This window comes from Schistocerca americana, chromosome 9 (assembly GCF_021461395.2).
Source record: "Schistocerca americana isolate TAMUIC-IGC-003095 chromosome 9, iqSchAmer2.1, whole genome shotgun sequence".
In the NCBI taxonomy this organism is placed as follows: Eukaryota; Metazoa; Arthropoda; class Insecta; order Orthoptera; family Acrididae; genus Schistocerca; species Schistocerca americana.
In genome coordinates, this window is record NC_060127.1 from 36,287,006 (window position 1) to 36,307,658 (window position 20,653).

General features: G+C 40.4%; 1 protein-coding gene across 4 annotated transcripts in view; it reads left to right on the forward strand.

Moving 5' to 3' along the window:
• The window catches only part of LOC124551004 (mediator of RNA polymerase II transcription subunit 1-like), a 597,071-nt gene extending 580,563 nt beyond the window's left edge, over window positions 1-16,508 (forward strand). For 3 of the 4 annotated variants that reach the window (XM_047125846.1, XM_047125844.1, XM_047125847.1), the window contains 2 exons: window positions 9,266-9,479; window positions 16,009-16,508. In XM_047125846.1, coding sequence (XP_046981802.1) covers window positions 9,266-9,475 — 210 coding nt within the window. In that variant the 3' untranslated portion in view covers window positions 9,476-9,479; window positions 16,009-16,508. Of the gene's footprint in view, window positions 1-9,265; window positions 9,480-16,008 lie in introns of those variants that run through there. The other variant, XM_047125845.1, reaches the window with a different exon arrangement.
• Window positions 16,509-20,653: the final 4,145 nt, after the last annotated feature.

Here is a 20,653-nt window from a genome sequence, read left to right on the forward strand (position 1 = left end):
ATCATCTAGTGAGAACAGAATTGAGCACTATATGATGAATTCTGTAACTGATAGGCAATGAAAAACAAATTGCCAAGTTAATATTAGCCCTTTGACTGCTGTGGATGAGTTAAATCGTTACACTCCACCGCTCCCCAGGTGCTGGTGACACATTTAAATGCCACCTCTGGGTTTTCCCTTACCCAACTGATGAGTTTACATATCCCATTCTGCCAGCCACCTCACTGCTGTGGACGAGTTACGTTTATATCTCGGTGAATAAAAAAGTTTCGAAAATTTATCATGCAAGATATGTGCCTCTTTGTGTTCTATCATTTGTAAAAAGCCTTGTTTCAATATCCTGACCCAAAATAAAATATAACGATTGCTATGACCACATGTTTCCCAAAACCCAGGAACGGAACTGGGTGTGCCACGTGCAACTGTCTGCCGGATACAAAAAACAATGAAATGAAATATCATTCTGCTCTCAATTTTAAATAAAATTTTGATATCTTATCTACATTTCATACCCAGCAATACATGAGCTGAAATCCAGGAGGTGTAGTTTACGCAATGCATTCTTATCTCTACAAACTCTTTTTAAAATTTCGTACAATGCTTTACTTAATTTAATTTAGCACAGTTACTATGACAAATAACAAAAGAAATTCAGTCCTTTATCGAGTAAAGATATTAGGCTGTAAGATGTGCAAAACTCAATTTTTTTCACAGAATAATTTTTGTACAATTGGATGATAAGTTTATCATAGTGGTGGGAACACCATCTCTCAGCACAGCAACAACAAAGCCGCACTCAGCAACGAATGCAGAGAGCACATCTATAGTAGTCAGAGGGTTAATAGCAAAACAATACAGTTGTTTGCTACGTGATTAATACTGTGGCCGCAATTAAACTGGAAGCTGACGGGTGCATATTAACAACAATACCACACAGTCTGCTGCAGTATACAAAGAAAATTTCAACACAGCTTCCCGTATACATATCACTCATGGCAGAAGATTAAAGGGTCTTTTTTTATCTTACTATTACAGAGACAGTATCCAACATCAATCTACAGACATAAATACGTAACTTCTTTATGCATCGCCTGAATATGCACTCAAAAAGTAGTTTACGAAAATAAATAAATATTTTATAAGTGACTGGTCACAGTTATGTGTGTTTATATTCAAACTCTTCTCATTTTTTAACATGACCGAATAAACAAAGGAAAAATATGAATCATTAGATTTCAAAATTACAATTCCTCAAAGTTGTACAGTATGTTCTTCAGGCATTTCTGTTTAACTGGGAAAGTGTGTTCTTTTATTTACATTTTGTAAAAAAAAAAGAAACAAAAGAAGAGTCTGAAACCAGGAAGTGCACTACAACGATGATGGGTGATACAATGATGCAAGCAGCAAGAGAGCTAGGAGAGAGAATGATAGCAATCTCATTTTCTGATTATTTCGTGGTACAGAAACAATTAGAGGTTTGTGAAGAAGTTGCACAAGAGTTTGGTATAAAATTTAATGCAAAGAAATGCGAGTTGATGGTCGCTACAAGAGAGAATGACAGACCCAAGGTGAGCATGCTACTGGTTAGGGAGCAGCTGAAAATGGAAGAATTAATTAAAGGACAAATGAACATGCAATGCAAGCTGGCAGCTTTACAAGAATTGTATGTGACAAAGAAGTCTGCCAGAAAAGTACGAAGGTTATTCCATCATTTTTCAGGATGCATCTGGGATATTATTAACTCTTGTATTGATATTTAGGCTGACACCCTTTCACCCATTCTGAAGGTGGGTCACTTGCAAGATTTTTAACGCACTTTACACTGTGGAGTAAACACATGTGTGTCAAAGATAATACTGTTGGTAACAAGAGTATCAGTAATAAAACAGTACACCTCCAAGAGTAAAACAGAGCAAGCACAGAGTCAGCAAATCCACAGTCCTTATAAAGTAGCTGGTTTATTATTATTGATGGCATATGTTGTACTGCCAGGCAGTGAATACCTAGAACAGTATTTCCTTTAAAACTCCAGGCATGAAATGAGTGGTTTCCCTGACGTGTTGAGCTGGCAAACCCTAGTCTCAGTTAAACAGGATGTTTGGTAATTGTATTTCCACAGCTTCCTTGATCACTTTCAACTGACTCAGCTTGATAATGGCTGAAAGGTCTTCAGCTGAAATATCGGTACACGAGTTAATAATATCCTGGATGCACTCCCAAAACAACGACTGAATACTGATCCATCAGGAAAACTTCAATAAACACAAATAAGAAGATATTACCAATATTATCAATTGCATTACACACCAATTTTATTGTATGCTGGACAGAAATTGTTCACAAAAGAAAAGAGAAAAAAAAAGATGTGAGATAAGTTACATGAAGTTTTTGAGATGACAGATAGGTGCAAAAAATGCAGATAACATATGAGGGAAGAAGATTGAAAAAAGGGCATTCAGAAATAGGGGGAAAACTGGATCAGAGTAGTGACAGAGGGGTAATGGGGAAACAGGAGAGGATGGAGTGGCTTGTGTTCCTAGCAGATCCTGATAGTGGTGGGAAACCAGACTTACATTACCTAATATTTCTGTTACTTTTATTTGGACAGGCACCTAAGGTGTAGAAAATTTATGGAAACAAAAATTATTTATTTCCACTATTGGTGGCAGTTGATGTGCTTCCACATATGCTACCAAGCTATCCAACTTATGGCACATAAGTGTAGAACTTATGACAGTAGTCATGCATTTAGTTAGTTTAGAAGCTCTTTAGCAGTTGTAATCAGTGTGGGTCAATTGAAGTAAAATAAGCTGCCAACTTGCACTAACCGATACTATCTGTTAGAAGGTTGCCGTTGCTAAGACAGCTTGTTTTATTACAATTTTCTTGCACTGCACAGTGTTCTTGTTTCAGTTAATACACTTTTTTACTAACTCTATGTGTGACTACTTGTCATAAAGTTCCCTGTCAATGATCAAACTTGTTTTGTCAGATTTCCAGTTTGCTACACACAATACACAGGTTTCTCAAATAAATGTATGTGTGTAGCATCTAATCATCCTTTTTTATCACTTTGAAGCAGTTGTGAGTATTGTGCCATGAAGTATTTTGACACTCATGGGCAATGCATGAAGTGCAACACATCATACAAATTTTAAATCTTCAGAATCTGCTCCAGTCATCAGACATCTCAAAGTTACAGATAACAGTTTCGCAACCAGCTGGATATTGTTTGACAAATGCATGCATAAATTGTCAGACTTGTTTGTCAAATTGGCTAACAGTCAAAATGTCTCTCAAACACCCTTTATGTTCGGTAAACATATGAAACAATGCAGCACTCTGCCACATAATTTGAAAAACACATTAAGGTTGACAAATTGCTTTATCATTTGCTAGGGCATTAAGTGTTATGTTTGTCCACGATTTGCTCGTGGTTGGATGCTTGATGATTTGTGCACATACACATCAACTACCACCTGAAAGTAGACAAAACTAACCAATAATGGGAATAAATAAAAATTACAGTTGAAGGCAGAAAATGTTTTTATTTCAGAGATAACATTTTCTGGATTGTTTGACAGAGTACTTCCTGTTAACACACGAGTGTAGTTCAATAAGTTCCACTGTCTGAGAGCAGATGTCACTGCTAGTACAAGTCACTGATACCATCTCTTGAATAGTGCTAAAACAACAATTACACTGATTCACAGACTTTTTTCAGTTTCCCAGCTATGTCACTATCTGGAAATAGTGCAGTATCATTTAGTGATTCATGTTTTGCATTTGGATTGGAAATCACGCGACAAGATAAAAGTTTGATTCAATGAATTTAAAAAATGGTCTAACACCTTTTTTTTTTTTTTTTTTTAATTAAGATTGCCTAGCAGAGTTGGTTACCAAAGAAATCATTGAAGAAGTCCACCACATTGTTACTGCTGACTGTCAAACAAAATTGCTCAAAGTATCTGTAAAAGGCTGCTACTATTTTACATGTGAAGTTGGTGATTAAAAACTGTCATTTGAATAGGACACTACAATTGTTGAGAGCAGAGAGCAAGGAGATGCAGTTTTCAGCTTCAAATTTGTGTTTGGGGCAACTGAACCAAGATCCAGCTAGTTGTCTCCTTAGATGACACACTAATTAATCACTACAGCACAGAAACCAAGAACAAGTCAAAAAATACTGGGTTCCTCCCAGCGAATTTGCTGTGATATTGAAGGCATCATGTTTATAGGCTTCTTTGAAAAAGAAAAAAATAATCACTGGACAATATTAAAGTGAGATACAATACCAACAAGGAATTTTAAGAAAACATGGCTGGATTTGATGAAGGAGAAAGTACTCCATCAGCGCTCCAAAAATTTGCTTGTCCTGGTGCATTGTGAATTTTTGTTGAAGAGATGATGAAGAGATGGCTCGCAGGTAAAAAGTTCTGCCCGGATTAGAACATTGAGATAAGAATTGTAAAGCTCCCTAAAATACAGTCCCATTTTTTGAAGACGCTAGAAAAATGAGTGGGACATTAAAAAAAAGTGTTTATCACTAGAAGGCACTACAAGGAGACTATGTTGAAAATACATAATTTTTTGAAAAGAATGGCACCTTCATTCTGCTATGACTTTTTATCAAACCAATCTCTCGTTAAGTTTTTTTCCCACTGCTATTTGAGAGTTCATCTGTAACAGAGTGGGCGCGTTATGAGTGAAACAAACAGGCAGCATTTTCACTTTCATTAAGCAGTATTCAGTATCTCTAAAGACCATAATCTTCATTGTACCTCATTTTAGCGTGCTTCCGTGATCTGTATGCAAGATAGTCTGCCGACCGGCAAACTAAGTCTAATTATATAATTCATTTCTACAGCCTACTGTGTACTGCTTACTACCAATAAAAATCCAGTCCAGTTTGTGGAGCTCTTCCAGTTGTAGTCTACTTACTGTCAATTAGTGTTGACCAATTGGGCCTCAAGTACTTTTTTCTGGTTTTTGCTGCAAATAATTGAGCTTATAGGCAAGACTACACTGAAAAAAATAGTTGTGGTTGTGGTCTTCAGTCCAGAGACTGGTTTGATGCAGCTCTCCATGCTACTCTATCCTGTGCAAGCTTCTTCATCTCCCAGTACCTACTGCAACCTACATCCTTCTGAATCTGCTTGGTGTATTCATCTCTTGGTCCCCCTCTACGATTTTTACCCTCCACGCTGACTTCCAATACTAAATTGGTGATCCCTTGATGCCTCAGAACATGTCCTACCAATCGATCCCTTCTTCTAGTCAAGTTGTGCCTCAAACTTCTCTTCTCCCGAATTCTATTCAATACCTCCTCATTAGTTATGTGATCTACCCATCTAATCTTCAGCATTCTTCTGTAGCACCACATTTCGAAAGCTTCTATTCTCTTCTTGCCTAAGCTATTTATCGTCCATTTTTCACTTCCATACATGGCTACACTCCATACAAATACTTTCAGAAACAACTTCCTGACACTTAAATCTATACTCGATGTTAACAAATTTCTCTTCTTCAGAAACACTTTCCTTGCCATTGCCAGTCTACATTTTATATCCTCTCTACTTTGACTATCATCAGTTACTTTGCTCCCCAAATAGCAAAACTCCTTTACTACTTTAAGTGTCTCATTTCCTGATCTAATTCCCTCAGCATCACTTGACTTGATTCGACTACATTCCATTACCCACGTTTTGCTTTTGTTGATGTTCATCTTATATCCTCCTTTCAAGACGCTATCCATTCCGTTCAACTGCACTTTCAAGTCCTTTGCTGTCTCTGACAGCATTACAATGTCATCGGCGAACCTCAAAGTTTTTATTTCTTCTCCATGGATTTTAATACCTACTCCGAACTTTTCTTTTGTTTCCTTTACTGCTTGCTCAATATACAGCTTGACTAACATAGAGGATAGGCTACAACCCTGTCTCACTCCCTTCTCAACCACTGCTTCCCTTTCATGTCCCTCAACTCTTATAACTGCCATCTGGTTTCTGTACAAATTGTAAATAGCCTTTCGCTCCCTGTATTTTACCCCTGCCACCTTCAGAATTTGAAAGAGAGTATTCCAGTCAACATTGTCAAAAGCTTTCGCTAAGTCTACAAATGGTAGAAATGTAGGTTTGCCTTTCCTTACTCTATCTTCTAAGATAAGTCGTAGGGTCAGTATTGTCTGACGTGTTCCAATATTTCTACGGAATCCAAACTAATCTTCCCCGAGGTCAGCTTCTACCAATTTTTCCATTCGTCTGTAAAGAATTCACGTTAGTATTTTGCAGCTGTGGCTTATTAAACTGATAGTTCGGTAATTTTCACATCTGTCAACACCTGCTTTCTTTGGGATTGGAATTATTATATTCTTCTTGAAGTCTGAGGGTATTTCGCCTGTCTCATACATCTTGCTCATCAGTTTTGTCAGGGCTGTCAGTAGTTCTAATGGAATGTTGTCTACTCCCAGGGCCTTGTTTCGACTTAGGTCTTTCAGTGCTCTGTCAAACTCTTCATGCAGTATCATATCTCCCATTTCATCTTCATCTACATCCTCTTCCATTTCCATAACATTGTCCTCAAGTACATCGCTCTTGTACAGACCCTCTATATACTCCTTCTACCTTTCTGCTTTCCCTTCTTTGCTTAGAACTGGGTTTCTATCTGAGCTCTTGATATTCATACAAGTGGTACTCTTTTCTCCAAAGGTCTCTTTAATTTTCCTGTAGGTAGTATCTATCGTACACCTAGTGAGTTATGTCTACATCCTTACATTCGTCCTCTAGCCATCCCTGCTTAGCCATTTTGCTCTTCCTGTCGATCTCATTTTTGAGACGTTTGTATTCCTTTTTGCCTGCTTCATTTACTGCATTTTTGTATTTTCTCCTTTCCTCAATTAAATTCAATATTTGTCCTGTTACCCAATGGTTTGTACTGGCCCTTGTCTTTTTACCTACATGATCCTCTGCTGCCTTCACTATTTCATCCCTCACAGCTACCTCTTCTTCTTCTACTGTATTTCTTTCCCCCATTCTTGTCAATTGTTCCCTTATGCTCTTCCTGAAATTCTCTACAATCTCTGCTTCTGTTAGTTTATCCAGATCCCATCTCCTTTTTCCCACCTTTTTGCAGTTTCTTCAGTTTTAATCTACAGTTCATAACCAATAGATTGTGGTCAGAGTCCACATCTGCACCTGGAAATGTCTTACAGTTTAAAACCTGATTCCTAAATCTCTGTCTTACTATCATATAATCTATCTGAAACCTTCCAGTATCTCCAGGCCTCTTTCATGTATACAACATTCTTTCGTGATTCTTGAACCAAGTGTTAGCTGTGATAATGTGATATTTCAGAGTACCTATACACCACTTCCTACAGGTGAATACTTTACTGCCTTGATTATGATTATTGTTTGCTTCCATTTGGGACCAATAATATAAATGAAATGCATTCCTGTCTATGAAGTAAGTTATTTGTATCAGAAAAGACCTATCCACCTGAGTGATGAACTACACAATTACAAAAAAAGGTACACCATCAATGGGTGTGTAAATGATTAGATATGCTATTCTCAGTGACAGGTAGAATGGCCTCTAAAGTGCATTAATATTGTTAAAGGGCCTGGCTAGGTATATAAGTGGTCGTGATCAACATCAAATGTTGAGTGATCTATTTGAAGGATGCACAGTTGCTGTGTACTGCTATGAGACAGCGTTATCAGCACATGACAGAGTTCAAAAGAGCCTCATTGTGTGTCTCACTTTGCCGGTTGATCAAATTGTGCAATATCCAGATCTGGGGATGACGTTCAGACACAACGGTGGACCGATGCAGACTACAAGGGAATGCAGGGGGCAGACATATAAGTCATCAAGGTCCCAGTCAATCACATGTGGCCAACACAGGGGAGGACTACCGTATTCTGCACCGAAAACATCATACCACATTCACATTTGTTCCTGCAATGTGAGAACAAGTAATGGACTCCTTGCAACACTGTTTGTCATCTCGTGGCATCGGTCGGAGACTACCAGCAGCCAGATTAGGGAGTTATCATTCTATGTGTAGGCTGCCATTAATACCGTAACATAAACAGCTGTATTTGGAGTGACGCTACACCTGAGAAGCACAGACTGCTAACAAACAGTGTCACATTGTGTCCAGTGATGAAATGCAGTTCTGCACTACCACGGATGATCATTGTCAGCGAGTATGGCTGCAACCTGGGGAGAGGTCCCAAATGTTTTTGAACGGCAAAGCAACGTTACTCCTGATGTCACAATGTGGGGTGCCGTCAGGTCACAGTTGGTAGTGATGGAGGAAACGACAACAGCACAACGGTATGTCACGAACATCTAGCACCCTCGTATGTTACCTGTTATGTGATAGTCTTGCGGTGTTATTTTTCAACAGAACAATGCTCATCCACACGTGGCACATGTATCTGTGGACTATCTGTGTGATGCTGAGGTGCTCCCGAAGCCAGCAAGATCCCCAGATCTGGTCCTGATGGGACGTGTGTGGTACCAGCTCAGATATCGACTCTGTCCCAGTGCCAGTAGCTGGGATATTGAGGACCAGTTACAGCAGCTGCGGGCCAGCTTGCCTCAGTAGGGGACACAATAGCTTTATGACACTCTTCACAAATGAATCAGTGCATGCTTACTGGCAAGAGGTGGATACAGTGTTATACTGATTAGTGGGCTCACACTGTCAAGTTCTTTGTAAATTTGACTCAATTTTTTAATCACTGAAATAACACCACATATCCTCTCAATCTGTAAAGTTTCATTTCAGTTTCTCCCTCTCCATCTGGGCACTTCACTTTTTTTGTCAGGCAGCATAAATAAAAATGAAAGATAGGTGTGGAGTTGCTGTTTGCAGAAAAAAGAAACCAATACAGGATAGTTTTAGTGCTGCTGGTGGCAGCCAAACAACAGATTGCTCCAAGTTGTTGTATTCCTGTTCAGAACTGAAGACATGAGAAGAGGTTTACCAATGTTATAACTAAACTGCACTTTTCACTGAGCAGTTATTTTCTTCGGGGCTTGTGCACTAAAAGATAACCATTTATGCCAAAATTTGAATTATGTAAAATTGTGAGCATCTCCCTTTCACGCTTTCCTAGTATTTTGCAAAAAGCCATGAAATCTCTCTCTCTCTCTCTCTCTCTCTCTCTCTCTCTCTCTCTCTCTCTCATATCCAGACACCTGTATTCCATGCTGCTTTTCCTTGGCATCAACAAAGCGCTTCCTGCTGTTGCAGAAATATGCGAACGTGTTTGAAAACGAGAGGGTTGGGATGGTTGAACTGCCGTACCTGACAGAGGAGCGCCTGCAGCGGATGGGCGTGCCGCTGGGCCCGCGCATTCGCATCCTCCAAGAGGCGCAGAACTTCCCACCTGCACCGGCACCGACTGCGGCACAGACTGCGGCAACTCCGTCCTCCCGCCACGACAAGGTTTATGTCGTCTGACGGGGTAAGTAACACGAGTGCCTTACACTTCGTACACTGGCATTAAGATGTTTATGAGTTGGTATCCAAAAGTCCCAATATGTATTATTTAAAATTATTATGTCTTGCCTAGATCTTATTCTGCACCATCGCCTTCAAAGTAGTCCTCTTGGGAATGAATACATTGGTCTTAACATTTCTGCCATTTTTTAAATGCGTTCTGGAAGCCCTTCTTGTTCGACTGTCTAGTACCCTCCAAGGTTCTGCTTCAAACTCCTCCACAATACCAAATCCTCATCCCTTTCAACTTTATTTTCACATTGGGGAAAAGGATGAAGTCACACAGAACTAAGTCTGGTGAGTACAAGGCACGAAGTCACAGAACCCAGTATGTTGTCCTCGACAGCATGAGTGTTCACCTGAGACAAGTGTATATCATCAAGAGTGCCCCAGGGAAATGTGATAGGACCATTGTTATTTTCTATACACACAAATGATTTGGCAGACAGCTGTTTGCGGATGATGTTGTGGTGTACAGGAATGTGTCATTACTGAGTGACTGTAGGTGGATACAAGATGACTTAGACAAAATCTCTAGTTTGTGTGATGAATGACAGCTACTTCTAAATCTAGAAAAAATGTAAGTTAATGCAGACAAGTAGAAAAACCAAATCCATAATTTTCAAGTACAGTGTTAGTAGTGTGCTGCTTGATAGTCATGTCAATTAAATTTGTAGGTATAACATTGTAAAGCAATATGAAATGGAACAATCACATAAAGATTGCAGTAGGGAAGGTAAATTGTTGACTTGTGATGGTATTTTAGGAAAATCTGGTTCACGTGTAAAAGAGACCACATATAAGACACTACTGCAACCCATTGCCGAGTGCTGTTAGAATGTTTGGGATACATGCCAGGTATGATAAAAGGAAGATATTGGAACAATTCAGAGGCAGGTTGCTAGATTTATTACTGGTAGGTTCGAACAACAAGCAAGTATCGTGGGAATGCTTCTGGAACTCAAATGGGCATCACTAGAGGAAAGGTGATGTTCTATTGAGGCCGATGGCAGAACGATTCTACTGCTGCCAATGTACATTTCGCTTAAGAACCGTGAAGATATGATTAGAGAGATTAGGGATTGTACAGAGACATATAGGCAATCATTTTTCCCTCCCTCTATTTGCGAGAGGAACAGAAAAGGAAATGATTAGTAGTGGTGCAGGGTACCCTCAGTCATGCACTATATGGTGGCTTATGGAGTATCTAAGTAGATGTAGATGTAGGGGGAGGAGGGACAACTGTCATCATCTTTTCACAAAAAGATTTCTGAATAATGTAGGCCACATGCCGTCATCCATTGTCTAGCTGGAATATCTGCTCATTTGCACTCCACTGTCTCAAACATCTTAAAGGAATGGTTTAGCACCTTTTTTATAAACCACCTCAACCATTAGCTTTTGGACTGAAGAATGACTCTTCCATTGTGAAGGTTGTTGCTTAGTTTCAAGACCATAGCCAGAGAGACTACTTTTGTCACTAGTGACAACTTTTGAAGGAAAGTTTGGATTGTTTTGAAGTGGATGTTCAATACAAAATACAGTTGCAAATTCTGTAATTATGTATAAATTTATGGTGATGACTTCCAAAGCTAGTTCTGGTGCCATCATTTAACAACATACATCACATCTTTGCCAGAGTTTTTAAAGGTTCAATGCAACTGACATTGGTAAATGGACAGACATCCCACCTGAATCCATTAGTGTGTGTCAGACACAGCTTTTGTCCTTCTACATCTACATCTACATTGATACTCCGCAAGCCACCCAAAGGTGTGTGGCGGAGGGCACTTTACGTGCCACTGTCATTACCTCCCTTTCCTGTTCCAGTCGCGTATGGTTCGCGGGAAGAACGACTGTCTGAAAGCCTCCGTGCGCGCTCTAATCTCTCTAATTTTACATTCGTGATCTCCTCGGGAAGTATAAGTAGGGGGAAGCAATATATTCGATACCTCATCCAGAAACGCATCCTCTCGAAACCTGGCGAGCAAGCTACACCGCGATGCAGAGCGCCTCTCTTGCAGAGTCTGCCACTTGAGTTTATTAAACATCTCCGTAACGCTATCTCGGTTACCAAATAACCCAGTGACGAAACGCGCCGCTCTTCTTTGGATCTTCTCTATCTCCTCCGTCAACCCGACCTGGTACGGATCCCACACTGATGAGCAATACTCAAGTATAGGTCGAACGAGTGTTTTGTAAGCCACCTCCTTTGTTGATGGACTACATTTTCTAAGCACTCTCCCAATGAATCTCAACCTGGTACCCGCCTTACCAACAATTAGTTTTATATGATCATTCCACTTCAAATCGTTCCGCACGCATACTCCCAGATATTTTACAGAAGTAACTGCTACCAGTGTTTGTTCCGCTATCATATAATCATACAATAAAGGATCCTTCTTTCTATGTATTCGCAATACATTACATTTGTCTATGTTAAGGGTCAGTTGCCACTCCCTGCACCAAGTGCCTATCCGCTGCAGATCTTCCTGTATTTCGCTACAATTTTCTAATGCAGCAACTTCTCTGTATACTACAGCATCATCCGCGAAAAGCCGCATGGAACTTCCGACACTATCTACTAAGTCATTTATATATATTGTGAAAAGCAATGGTCCCATAACACTCCCCTGTGGCACGCCAGAGGTTACTTTAACGTCTGTAGACGTCTCTCCATTGATAACAACATGCTGTGTTCTGTTTGCTAAAAACTCTTCAATCCAGCCACACAGCTGGTCTGATATTCCGTAGGCTCTTACTTTGTTTATCAGGCGACAGTGCGGAACTGTATCGAACGCCTTCCGGAAGTCAAGAAAAATAGCATCTACCTGGGAGCCTGTATCTAATATTTTCTGGGTCTCATGAACAAATAAGGCGAGTTGGGTCTCACACGATCGCTGTTTCCGGAATCCATGTTGATTCCTACATAGTAGATTCTGGGTTTCCAGAAATGACATGATACGCGAGCAAAAAACATGTTCTAAAATTCTACAAGAGATTGACGTAAGAGATATAGGTCTATAGTTTTGCGCATCTGCTCGACGACCCTTCTTGAAGACTGGGACTATCTGTGCTCTTTTCCAATCATTTGGAACCCTCCGTTCCTCTAGAGACTTGCGGTACACGGCTGTTAGAAGGGGGGCAAGTTCTTTCGCGTACTCTGTGTAGAATCGAATTGGTATCCCGTCAGGTCCAGTGGACTTTCCTCTATTGAGTGATTCCAGTTGCTTTTCTATTCCTTGGACACTTATTTCGATGTCAGCCATTTTTTCGTTTGTGCGAGGATTTAGAGAAGGAACTGCAGTGCGGTCTTCCTCTGTGAAACAGCTTTGGAAAAAGGTGTTTAGTATTTCAGCTTTACGCGTGTCATCCTCTGTTTCAATGCCATCATCATCCCGTAGTGTCTGGATATGCTGTTTCGAGTCACTTACTGATTTAACGTAAGACCAGAACTTCCTAGGATTTTCTGTCAAGTCGGTACATAGAATTTTACTTTCGAATTCAATGAACGCTTCACGCATAGCCCTCTTTACGCTAACTTTGACATCGTTTAGCTTCTGTTTGTCTGAGAGGTTTTGGCTGCGTTTAAACTTGGAGTGGAGCTCTCTTTGCTTTCGCAGTAGTTTCCTAACATTGTTGTTGTACCACGGTGGGTTTTTCCCGTCCCTCACAGTTTTACTCGGCACGTACCTGTCTAAAACGCATTTTACGATTGCCTTGAACTTTTTCCATAAACACTCAACATTGTCAGTGTCGGAACAGAAATTTTCGTTTTGATCTGTTAGGTAGTCTGAAATCTGCCTTCTATTACTCTTGCTAAACAGATAAACCTTCCTCCCTTTTTTTATATTCCTATTAACTTCCATATTCAGGAATGCTGCAACGGCCTTATGATCACTGATTCCCTGTTCTGTACATACAGATTCGAAAAGTTCGGGTCTGTTTGTTATCAGTAGGTCCAATATGTTATCTCCACGAGTCGGTTCTCTGTTTAATTGCTCGAGGTAATTTTCGGATAGTGCACTCAGTATAATGTCACTCGATGCTCTGTCCCTACCACGCGTCCTAAACATCTGAGTGTCCCAGTCTATATCTGGTAAATTGAAATCTCCACCTAAGACTATAACATGCTGAGAAAATTTATGTGAAATGTATTCCAAATTTTCTCTCAGTTGTTCTGCCACTAATGCTGCTGAGTCGGGAGGTCGGTAAAAGGAGCCAATTATTAACCTAGTTCGGTTGTTTAGTGTAACCTCCACCCATAATAATTCGCAGGAACTATCCACTTCTACTTCACTACAGGATAAACTACTACTAACAGCGATGAACACTCCACCACCGGTTGCATGCAATCTATCCTTTCTAAACACCGTCTGTACCTTTGTAAAAATTTCGGCAGAATTTATCTCTGGCTTAAGCCAGCTTTCTGTACCTATAACGATTTCAGCTTCGGTGCTTTCTATCAGCGCTTGAAGTTCCGGTACTTTACCAACGCAGCTTCGACAGTTGACAATTACAATACCGATTGCTGCTTGGTCCCCGCATGTCCTGACTTTGCCCCGCACCCGTTGAGGCTGTTGCCCTTTCTGTACTTGCCCAAGGCCATCTAACCTAAAAAACCGCCCAGCCCACGCCACACAACCCCTGCTACCCGTGTAGCCGCTTGTTGCGTGTAGTGGACTCCTGACCTATCCAGCGGAACCCGAAACCCCACCACCCTATGGCGCAAGTCGAGGAATCTGCAGCCCACACGGTCGCAGAACTGTCTCAGCCTCTGATTCAGACCCTCCACTCGGCTCTGTACCAAAGGTCCGCAGTCAGTCCTGTCGACGATGCTGCAGATGGTGAGCTCTGCTTTCATCCCGCTAGCGAGACTGGCAGTCGTCACCAAAGCAGATAGCCGCCGGAAGCCAGAGAGGATTTCCTCCGATCCATAGCGACACACATCATTGGTGCCGACATGAGCGACCACCTGCAGATGGGTGCACCCTGTACCCTTCATGGCATCCGGAAGGACCCTTTCCACATCTGGAATGACTCCCCCCGGTATGCACACGGAGTGCACATTGGTTTTCTTCCCCTCTCTTGCTGCCATTTCCCTAAGGGGCCCCATTACGCGCCTGACGTTGGAGCTCCCAACTACCAGTAAGCCCACCCTCTGCGACTGCCCGGATCTTGCAGACTGAGGGGCAACCTCTGGAACAGGACAAGCAGCCATGTCAGGCCGAAGATCAGTATCAGCCTGAGACAGAGCCTGAAACCGGTTCGTCAGACAAACTGGAGAGGCTTTCCGTTCAGCCCTCCGGAATGTCTTTCGCCCCCTGCCACACCTTGAAACGACCTCCCACTCTACCACAGGTGAGGGATCAGCCTCAATGCGGGCAGTATCCCGGGCAACCACAGTCGTAGTCCGATCAGGGGATGCGTGGGACGAGCTGGCCGTCCCCGACAAACCCCCATCCCGACCCCCACAGTGATGCCCATTGGCAACAGCCTCAAGCTGTGTGACCGAAGCCAACACTGCCTGAAGCTGGGAGCGAAGGGATGCCAACTCAGCCTGCATCCGAACACAGCAGTTGCAGTCCCTATCCATGCTAAAAACTGTTTTGCTAAGAACGTCTGAACTAATCTACAGAGAGCGCAAACAAATCGACAAAATTTAAACGGTTATTAAAATACAAGATTGCCTAGTAAATGCAGTAATGCTGCTACTTGCGCACTGCTGACACTGCTCGGCGGCGGAAGGAGACTAAGCGAAATTACACTATTCAGGTACTAAAACACGATGCTACACTCTCAAATACTATAATACGCCCGAAATTTATGAATTAAACAATGCAAGAACCAAAAACACGCAAAGAAATTAAGAATTAAACTATGTAACAAATGAGTGAGCTAGGAGTATACGACTTGCTGCTCAGCTGCTTATCCAACGGCGGCAGGGAGCACACTGACTGCGACCAACCGACACTGGCCGTTCAAAACAAAACAGTAGACAAACGACTACGCGAATTTACACTATTCAGGCACTAAAACGCGATGCTACAACTCTCAAATACTATAATACGCTCGAAATTTATGAATTAAACAATGCAAGTACCAAAAACACGCAAAGAAATTAAGAATTAAACTATGTAACAAATGAGTGAGCTAGGAGTATACGACTTGCTGCTCAGCTGCTTATCCAACGGCGGCAGTTCAGTAAGAGTAACCAGACAGGTAATGTAAAACTTTGACATTGATAAATTCCTAGAAGTACATTTGATGAACAGGGTGACACAAAAATACCTGCAGCTGAACCTGTCGACCTTCAAATTGGTCACTGGAGAAATTCCAAACTTATTAAGATGTGAGCCATCACAATAAATTTATGAATACATAAAATTGCAAAGTTGTGATGTCCTTATCTCAAGTGCTGCACAATAATCAGTAACAATGTATATAGTAAGTTTCTCTGCATCTAGTGCCTCACACTGTGTTTTCCTTTTCAGTTCGGAATTCTCCACCCTGCCAGTAACGTGCTGAAGCCACATCGTAAGTTGTTATCTGTAGTAAATGTGTGTGCGTGCCGATAAACATTACACATGTGAAATGTGCTCTTTGCAAGAACTATTCTGCATTTATCAAAGATATTTGTAAGTGTTCACTACTTTGTGAAGAGACTTCACAACATTCATGCAACTGCACATAACCAATCAGCATCAAAGCCTCAGTGCATGAATTTCCATTTCTTAAAATATATTCTTATAAAAACACAATAAAACTTGTTTTATAAGAATTTTTGATACTGTCATATCCAAAAGAAGTGAAAGTTGAAGTATCTGACCAAAGAATTTTCTTTTTTCACAATGTAACTTTAACCTTTTTTAAAAACTTTTGTGTGTGTAATATACTAGTATTTATTAGTGTCTGGAACTGCCAACTGTCTTATACAATCAAAAATATATGTAATATATTTCTGCACTGTAATATAAAAATCTTAATTGATATTTTAAAGTGTTTGATTTATTTGGTCTCATCCCACTTCATTCACATACTCCAGGTAAGCAGAAAATATTGGGTATAGCACAATTATTCTGCAAAGAAAAGTGTGCACTTTCAAATTCTCCATCTTTCATTCTACAGAAGAAAGAAAGTCAAGTATCATTTGACAAAGCATGCTGTATATCTCGCTAACGTCATAATACGATTACATATCACCATGTTTCAGGTCAAAGTAATGCACATTATTACCTCACAATGCACGCACAGAAATCGACAGCAGAAAGTGCTTTTCCGGTATTCGACGACATCTTGCTGCTATCTTAATAAAATTTATTGATATTGAGAAGGAGAAAGCAGCAACAGTGTGACTGAAAACGGAATGAAACATGCAAACAAAACTCAGCAACTTGTTGGTGAAAATTATGAGACAAGGGACATGGTGGTGAGCAGAATGGGATGCAAGTACCTGCTCCAATGCAGACGCAGCAAAGGGAAAATGTATCATCTATTTTCGGCAAAATTCACATACTGAAGACAAAGCCCCCCCCCCATTTTTTCCCTTAAGAAAGTGGTTGGGATGCTTTCCAACAGAAATGTTCATTTTTGATTAACTCCAACAGTTGTCTTCCCATTTATTTATTTATTTTTTTGCTCTATTTTAACTTTCAACAAATTATTGTTTCTGCTGAGAAGCAGCAGCATTTTCCCGTATGTGAACATAGTGCTTCTCTGATTGAAGGTGTTTCTGACATGTTTCTTTTTGTATCCACTTTAATCATTACAAAATCTGAACACTGATTTTGATCTTTCATGGGCATTCATAGCCATGTGACCCATGCTTGACAACACCACAGACAGAGCTGACAAGGTACTCAGAAGCAGAACCTAAAATAACTATTCACAGATTAGGAGAAGCCTTCTGGCTTGGTCACATTGTGTTGACATGTTTTGGTTTTCCTGTTTCTACAGTGCAGAGTGTGGACACACTAAATTGGTATACAGCTCTCAGCATAAAAAAGTAGAATTACAACCACCAGAGGGCAGAGGAGTGTTGTGTGTTTCTAATGAACTAGACCTGACACACAGTCATAGGGATCTCTAATCCCTTCTGGTGTTGCAAGGCGTTGTAATCGAACTCTGTGATGGACCCAAATTAGTCTCTGCACTGATTTCAAAATAAGAAAAGAAAACAAAAGAGCAACATACAGCACAAATAATTTGGTAATGGCTACTGCTGAGATTGGCAGTGCCATAAATGGGGTAGTTCTGGTCTGGCTTCTACCAGTATTTGATGCAACCACAGTTGAAAACACACACTATATAAAAGTGAGCACACTATACCAACTTTTGAACTGTAGCGGGCAGATAGGTGTAGGCGTTCTTTGTTCTAAGGTGCTAGTTCCCATGGATGAATCCTACATTGCATTACACAATGTATTTCATATACAGACCATTCAACCATCCGTAAATGGCGTAGCACTAGAGCATCACGTGCAATGATACGCCATTGCAATCTTGCACTGTTTATTATGCAAATGTGTTCTTACACACATTATCTTTGCAAATTGGGCTTCGCCTGATCATGTGCAATACTAGAAATGGATAATTAGTTACATTTTTTATACTTAGGTGCACGGAATAAAGCTATTTCAAACAATCTCTCACAAAGTAGTTCATGTGGGTACAAGTTGCTGATATAACATTCATTAGGAATTTCTGCATTATTACATTTCGAAGCAGAATTCGTATTTCTCAAAAATGCAAATTTTTTAGGTTCCTAGTTTTTATGCAGAAATTTCTGTGATCTTATGAGCAAAACAAAGAAAAATCAACTTTGTGCAAAATGCAAAAGTTTCGTCATTCATAACAGGATTGCAAGACTAACAAGAAAACTCTGAGATAAATTGACTGTTTACAGGGATTTGTTTTAAAAAGGTGGTAGAATAAACGAGTCATGAGTGAATGACATTTTTAAGAATAGAGGCCAGTAGGTTATTCAGACAAAATGTCAATTCATGAACATTACAATGTGAATATATGTTGTCAGAGTGATAATTTATGAGGAGAACTATCCAACAAAATGACCAGGCATTGCCAGATAGAAGTAGGTGTGTGTGTGTGTGTGTGTGTGTGTGTGTGTGTGTGTGTGTGAGAGATAGCTTTACATGTTGTAAAAATATCAGTGTGTGCACTGCGGGTCATGTATGACATGAAGATATGTTCTGTGTGTGTGTGTGTGTGTGTGTGTGTGTGTGTGTGAGAGAGAGATAGCTTTACATGTTGTAAAAATATCAGTGTGTGCACTGCGGGTCATGTATGACATGAAGATATGTTCTACAAAAAAGCATACGAATCCTGTATGAGGTTTAATGTTAATGGTTAAATAAATGTGTCATTCCCAACAAAATTATTTAATGTAATGTACTGCATGTATGTTGAAAATTGATACTAAAATCACAAAGATACCTAACAGTCTAGTATGGCCATCCTATTTGCATTAGTGCTATACTAATAAGGGGACCTTATCACATACTGGCCCTCTTCCAACTTCTTCACACATCAAACAATTTAAGGGTCAGCAACCACACAACAACTTCAGTAAGCAGCACGACACAATTGTAGTGTAAGTTTTGTAATTAAAAAGCCACTGGTTTTGTTCTAAGTAACAGAAACATTTTTTTTATTGTATTTGAATTCAGTATTTATTTTCAAGGCTACTGTTAATCGAAAAATACTGAATAAATTTTTTAAATTATATTTTAAGCAATTAGTAACTAAAAATAAAGTATATATAATAGATTAAAATTTGAAACGAGAATGCGAAACATCAAATAGAAAATAAAATAATTTCCTATTGAGAGAGACTGAACAATTTTCATTTAACAATGAGGCATTTTGCATTTCTTTAAGAAATTTTAATTTATTTTCATGTGACTGTTAAAACTAAAAAAAGTAAAAAGAAGCCTTTTGTTTGAAAAAGAATACTGACAGATAAAAGTAATATCATGACACATCTGGGATTGGAACCCATAAGAGCCAATAGCAAAAAAATTAAAGTAGTAAGAGAATGGATATATTTAATCCTATGGCACAATCCTATGCAAACCTATTCATGGGCCATCTAGAGGAATCCTTCCTAAAAACCCAGAATCCGAAACCCTTCACTCAGTTCGGATTCATTAGTGACATCTTTGGGATCTGGATCAAGGGTGAGGACACCCTACTCATATTCATCCAGAACCTCAACAACTTCTCCCCCATTTGCTTCACCAGGTGCTACTCAACCCAACAAGCCACCTTCCTAGATGTTGACCTCCACCTCTAAGATGACTACATCAGTACCTACATCCACATCAAACCTACTGACCACCAGCAATACCTCCACTTCGACAGCTACCACCTGTTCAATACCAAGAAGTCTCTTCCGTACAGCCTAGCCACCTGCAGTCATTGCATCTGCAGTGATGAGCGGTCCCTCTCTAAATGCACCGAGGGTCTCACTGAGGCCTTCATAGATCATGATTATCATCCCAAACTTGTACAAAAACAAATCTCCCATGCCTTATCTCTCCAGTCCCCCACCACCTCCCAAGTCCCACCGTCCGGCCACAGAGGAGCATTCCCCTCGTAACTCAGTACCACCCAGGACTGGAGCAACTGAATTACATTCTCCACCAGGTTTTCGACAACCTCTCGTCATGCCCTGAAATGAGAAATGTCGTGCCCACTCTCTTTCCCAACACTCCCACGGTGGTATTCCGCCGTCCACCGAAGCTACACAATATACTTGTCCATCCTTACACAAACCCTGCTGCCAATCCCTTACCTCATTCCGGTGTAACAGATCTAGATGCAAGACCTGTCCCATACATCCTCCCACCACCACCTACTCCAGTCCAGTCACAAACACCACCTATCCCATCAAAGGCAGGGCTACCTGTGAAACCAGTCATGTGATCTACAAGCTGGCCTGCAACCGTTATGCTGCATTCTATGTGGGCTTGACAACCAACAAGCTGTGTGTCCACATGAATGGCCAGCGACAAATTGTGGCCAAGAAACGAGTGGTACCATCCTTTGGCTGAACACGTTGCCAAACATGACATTCTTGATTTCAATGACTGCTCCACAGCCTGTGCCATATGGATACTT